Raw genomic sequence first — 6,000 nt, 5'->3', positions numbered from 1 at the left:
ATGTGAAACAACAGACTTGCCATGAAAGAGGTGGAGTCCCCAAACATACAAGTTCTTTGGCTATGGTGCAAACTTGTAACATGCATAGCATCTACCTGGGCCCCTCCATGTCCACTGTGAGACCTGGGGAGCAGGGGAAACCAATGTAGACATGAAGCTCATGCTATGCTGAGTAACAAAGTTCTTTATCTCTGACCCAGGATCCTCATGTCTTTTGGAAGCATCAACAAAAAAGTAATAATCTAACTTATTAGCTTGCAAGGGTAAAATCCCTGACTCTATTACACTTAGATCCTTAAATGAGGAGATTTAATGTCTTTACATTATACATTTCAAAGGAACGAAACACTCTTTAAGAATTTTCTCATGGAGATAGCATTTACATCACAGAGCTATTGTGAAAATAAAACAGGAATGTATAGCACACCTAGAATATAAAAAACATCCCAATAACTTTACTTGGACCCCTGCAGTCACCCATCCCTCATATATACATCCAATTAACCAGATGAAGATCAGTGTCTGTGTCCATGACAGCAATCCATTCAGAAGACAAAAGATAAATAGTCTAATATACCAATTTCTGACATTTGCATAGCACTGCAGGACTCATGAAGAGCTGCCACTCATATTATCTCATTTAATCCCTACAATAAAAACCGAGGCTCAAGGAGGTAAGTCCTTGCAGAAAGAACAGTAACAGACTCCACAGGTTTGGAAAACAGCCATATGACAGAGGGCCAAGGAAGTCTATGATAGTAGGCTGAGGAAGCACAGCTGAACTGCAGCTATGAGACTGTTCTAGCAGCATGACTGTGGCCTGAAGGCACATTCTTCCTCCAGGTAAGGCAAGGGAGCTCTCACGGTGACTGGGCCTCCTGGGCAATGGCAACGCCACTGGAGAAACAGCTGGAAACACATGCTACAGAGATGTCTTTTATTTGTATATTGATATTTCTTCACAGAAAATTAAGCACGTGGCTATCCTGTCCTGCATTAATCCATTTGGACTTGGTCCCATTGGTGTCCATGGCAGCGTCTGCTTTGTCTGGAGGCACTGGGGCCTTATCTTGTGATGGTTATCACTTGAGGGTCTTGCTAAGGTTGGAGAAACCAATGCCAACACAGGTCATCAGCACTTTATCCCCGCCCTTGAGTTCTTCACCACATGGCTTGGTTTCAATTTTAAACATAATCTGGAAAAAGCTCTTCAAATGCCGCAAAAATTCTATCCTAAAAAGGAAATAAATAAATAAATAAATAAAAAGCAATTCATTAAAAAAAAATTATCCTCTACCATCTAGAATCCAAGGTTTTAATTTGCCAGACCTAGAGAGCTGAAGTTAAGAACTTCTCATCAAATCTGATTAAATAGTACTTCTTTTCAGCCAGCCAGTTTCCAAAGAAGATTGAGATAGTCTGCAGAGACACACACAATACAGCAAGATAAATTAAACCGGGGAGGGGGGAAAGGTTAGAAGTTAGCACATGACACATAAGTCATTTAGTTCAGACCTAGCAGAAAATGGACATAAATATGGTGACGACTTTTTCTTTTTTTTTTAAAGAGACGAGGTCTCACGATGTTGCCCAAGCTGGCCTCAAACTCCTGGACTCAAGCAATCCTCCACCTCAGCCTCCTGAGTACCTGGGACTACAGGTGTGCCACCATACTTGGCTTAGGCAATGATTTTTGAGTGGCCTGTACAAAGACAGAAACACCTATTTCCATGATTCACAGCACCATGACATACAAAACAAGCACAATGACTACTGATGCTGAAATAGACAAGTCTCTATTATTCTCTAATAATACCTTTGTGTTTACTTAATATTTATCAAGTGCATACTGTATGCTAGGCACTGTTGTTGGTGCTTGGAATATTGCACTCAAATGAAAAAAATTAAAAATAAAAATCCTTCCCTCATGAGGATTTCAATCTAGTGGTGTAGATAGAGACAAGATAAATGAATTAATTATTCCTGAAAAGTGCTATGTAATGTAAACAAAGCAAACAACACAGATAGGAAAGAACTGTGGGTACGACAGTATTTGTACAAATTTGGCAGAAAGCAATATTAAATAAGGTGGCGGGGGAAGTGTGCACAGTAAACACGACAAGGACAATGGCATCATCACAGGGTGATGGCATCACTTCAAGAGTACCTTGGGAAGAGCAATTCTGTGGATGAACCGCAGTGCAGGTACACAGGCTTCTAATGGTCTTGCCTGGCAGACCTAGCATCACCTCAGCTAGCCTGATCATAAGACACACCTGAACAGTTCATTAAATACACAGGTTCCTGAAGGTTCTGGTGAATTTTCAACTGGTACGAAGTGTCCATATCCATATGGAAGAACCCAGAATCATAGGCCACACACAAAGCTGATCCCTTCCTACCCTCCACCAGACCCTGTGCTCCCCAGTTCATAGAGGCCAGAAATCTATTGTTAACAAGAATCCCTGGCAATTCTCATTGGGCAAGGTTAGGGAATACTGGCTTAGTGAAGAATGATGGTTTGCACACCTATAGTGAAGTATTACAAAAACCTCGCACTGTACTGTCTCCCAGTCAAACCAGCCAAACTCCCCACTCTGGCCAGATGGTTCTCAATCTCAACTGCACATGGAATCATCTATGGAGTTTTAAAAACACTGATGCTAAACACATAGATCAATGGAAAAGAGAGTCAAGAAATAAACCACACAGTTATGGTTAATTTCCTCAATGAGGAAAGCATAATCATTTCAACAAAAATGCTGGAACAACTGGATATCCACAGGTGAAAGAATGAAGTTGGGCCCCTTCCTTACATCACACAGAAAACTTAACCCAAAAGAGATCAAAGTCGTAGCTGTAAGAGCTAAAACTATAAAGTTCGCAAAAAAAAAAAAATACAGGAGTATTCATTACCTTGGGCTAGGCAATAGTTTCTTAACCATTTCTTAAATACAACACCAAAAGGATGGCAATAAGAGACAAAATAAATAAACTGGACTTCATCAAAATTAAAATACTTTGTGCATCAAACGCACCATCAAGAAAATAAAAAGACAACCTACAGGATTGGAGAAAAGATCTGCAAGTCATATTTCTGATAAAAGTCAGGCATCTCGACTATATAAACAACTCTTACAACTCAATAATAAAAAGACAAATAACCTAATTAAACGATGGAAGAGTACAGGCGTGGTACCTCATACCTGTAATCCCAACACTTCGGGAGGCTGAGGCACGCAAATTGCTTGGGGCCTGGAATTCAAGACCAGTCTATTACGACCCCCATCTCTACAAGAAATTGTTTTAAAATTAGCCAGGCATGATGGCAGGAGCCTGTAGTCCTAGCTACTCGAGCTATGACTGCACCACTGCACTCCTGCCTGGGCAACAGAGTGAGACTCACTAAAAAAAAAAAAAGAAAAAAAAAAAAACATGAGAGAGCTAAATGGACATTTCCTCACAAAGATCCAATAAGTACATGAAAAGATGCTCAACATCATTGGTTATTAGGGAAATGAAAATCAAAACCACTATGAAATATCACTTCATATCTAATAGGATGGCCATAATAAAAAAGACATACAATAACAAAAGTGTGGGTGAGAAGGCAGAACCACCAGCACCCTCATACACTGCTCGTAGGAATGTAAAATGGTACAGTCACTGTGGAAAACAATCTGGCAGTTCCTCAAAATGTTAACCAGGGAGTTACCATAGGATACGGTAATTCTACTCTTAGGAATATATAGAAGAGAAATGAAAACATACACCCACACAAAAACTTGCATATAAATGTTCATAATGGCATTATTCACAAGAGTCAAAACGCAGAAGCAACCCAAATGTCTATCAACTGATGAATGCATAAAGTGTGGTATATCCATTCAATGGAAGATTTTTTTTTTTTTCTGTCATAAAAAAGGAATCAAGTACTGATACATGCTACATCGATGAACCCTGAAAACATTATGCTAAGTGAAAGAATCCAGTCACAAAGGACCATATAGTGTATGATTCTATCTACCGAATATGAAAAAGCCACAACAGGCAAATCTATCAGAGGCAGAAAGTAAATTTGTGGTTGCCTGGGGCTGGGAAGAGGGGGAAGAATGGGAAAGACTGCGAGTTGGCACAGGGTTTCTTTCTGGAGGTGGTAAAAATGTTCTAAAATTAGATTGTGGCTGTCGTTACACAAGTCTTTAAACTGTGTACTTAAAATGGGTAAATTGTGTCGTATGTGAATTGTATCTCAATAAAGCTTTTTAAAGTGAAGAAATCAATACATATTTGCCATGTTATAAAACAACTGATCCTGGTTCTCACCCCTACTCGGTGTATACCAAACTACATATAAAGCCTGAATTGATGAATTTCCCTCCCATCCCCATCCCTCTGTGCTAAGAGCACTGATCTAGTCAAAGGAAGGAAACAGCTATATGGAGAAAAGGGGGCCTGAACAATTCCTGACCCTGTGACTGAAGTGACCAGTGCGTCAGGGGCTGAGATGAAACATTAACAACCCCAGAGAGCAGGAGTTCTGGTCAGTGCTGGATGCTCACAGAAAAAATCTCCCAATTCCTTGCTTTCCTTCCACCTAGGAATGTGCAAGTTTATCTCGACCTTTAAAATAACATCACATTTGTCAACTTTTCTACGAAGCCTTTCCTAGCCCATAAAGCCCACCCCAAACGATCTTTCCCACCCCTCCAGGTTTCCATAGCATTCTCTGCTCATGGTGTCTAATTAAATGCTTATGTATAACTGTCCCCTTCCCCCTCATTAAATTATTTAAGCACCTCAAGGGCAACGCTCTTCTCCATCACTGAACTTGTTATTCAAACAAGGCACTATATGAGGTTCTCAGTAAAGAGGCACTGGATAGAATTTAGGAGTTGGGGTAATTTTGGGAAACAACTTTCAACATTCTTGGCAATTAAGGGAAGTCAGCGTTCCCTGCTGGCTTTCTTGTCTTACTAACCAATTAAACTTTTGTTGTCATTGTTGCTTTCTATCCATCCCACCATCTCCCCCATCCTGTCCTACGGAAAAAAGAAAACACATCGAACCATAGATAAACAGTCCACATCTGCGGGCAAAGCTTCCAGCTGGCGGCAACCCGGAAAAAGCCAGCCATCTCACCCACTCATCTGCATCTGAAGGAGAAAACAAATTGGTCTCTCCTTTGCTGCTGCCTCAAACTAATACAGGCCTGGGGCATGCTCTGCTCCCAGGATCTCATCCAGCCTACTTCACTCTGAATCACTCAACTGTGCTTGAAAAACCAGACACCCTCCCCAGCTGGCAGAATTTCTACGGGGCCTCAGCTTGCTTCTGATCCCTTGGAGAAGGATGGGAGGAACACAGGCTCAAGTGTGCAGGTTTGTGTATTTGCAAGTTTGGGGTATTTGTAGCCTTTGGAACAGTTAGAAAAAGCAAAGTTAGTTCCACTTTTTACATAATGTTCTGCCAACCCCTCAGCCTGTCCAAGGAAGACTGTGTAAGAGACTGGATTAAGGTACATTTCAGAATCTTTCCCCTACCTCTAGCCCCATTCTCCCTATGTCTCTGGTAGCTGGGATATTGAAGAGCAAAAATGCTCAGAACCTGAAAATTCACCACAGACAATATTAAATCCCAGCAAACAGCCTCCTTAAGAAAATGAAAAGCAAATGAAGAGTAAGCTCGCCCTGTATCTACATGCACTAACAAAGTCTCATCCAGTGCTGATCCACATCCTTCTCCACAGCCCAACAGCTAGCTCTCCACAGCTGCAGTTGCACTGAGGCACCGCCTTTGGAGTTCACATTTCCCTGCCCCTCTCTTCCACAGCACTATACTGGAGATTCACACTTCCTAGATAGAACCACAGAGCCACACAGCCAGGGCAGAGAGAGACCCACCGCTCACTGAGAGCAGCTCTGCCCCTCAATGAGCAACCACCCACACAGCGCAAATAGTAGCTTTTCAGAAGAACCATTCTGGGCAGCAGGGGCTCTA

General features: G+C 41.5%; 1 protein-coding gene across 5 annotated transcripts in view; it reads right to left on the bottom strand.

Moving 5' to 3' along the window:
• Positions 1-281: 281 nt before the first annotated feature.
• The window catches only part of RCL1 (RNA terminal phosphate cyclase-like 1), a 69,354-nt gene continuing 63,635 nt past the window's right edge, over positions 282-6,000 (bottom strand). For 4 of the 5 annotated variants that reach the window (XM_011988370.1, XM_011988371.1, XM_011988373.1 and 1 more), the window contains one exon: positions 282-1,233. In XM_011988370.1, the coding sequence (XP_011843760.1) occupies positions 1,083-1,233 (151 nt within the window). In that variant the 3' untranslated portion in view covers positions 282-1,082. The remainder of the gene's footprint in view (positions 1,234-6,000) is intronic. The other variant, XM_011988375.1, reaches the window with a different exon arrangement.

This window comes from Mandrillus leucophaeus, unplaced genomic scaffold (assembly GCF_000951045.1).
Source record: "Mandrillus leucophaeus isolate KB7577 unplaced genomic scaffold, Mleu.le_1.0 Scaffold329, whole genome shotgun sequence".
NCBI classification, from domain to species: Eukaryota; Metazoa; Chordata; class Mammalia; order Primates; family Cercopithecidae; genus Mandrillus; species Mandrillus leucophaeus.
This window is presented reverse-complemented; position numbering and strand designations above follow the sequence as displayed.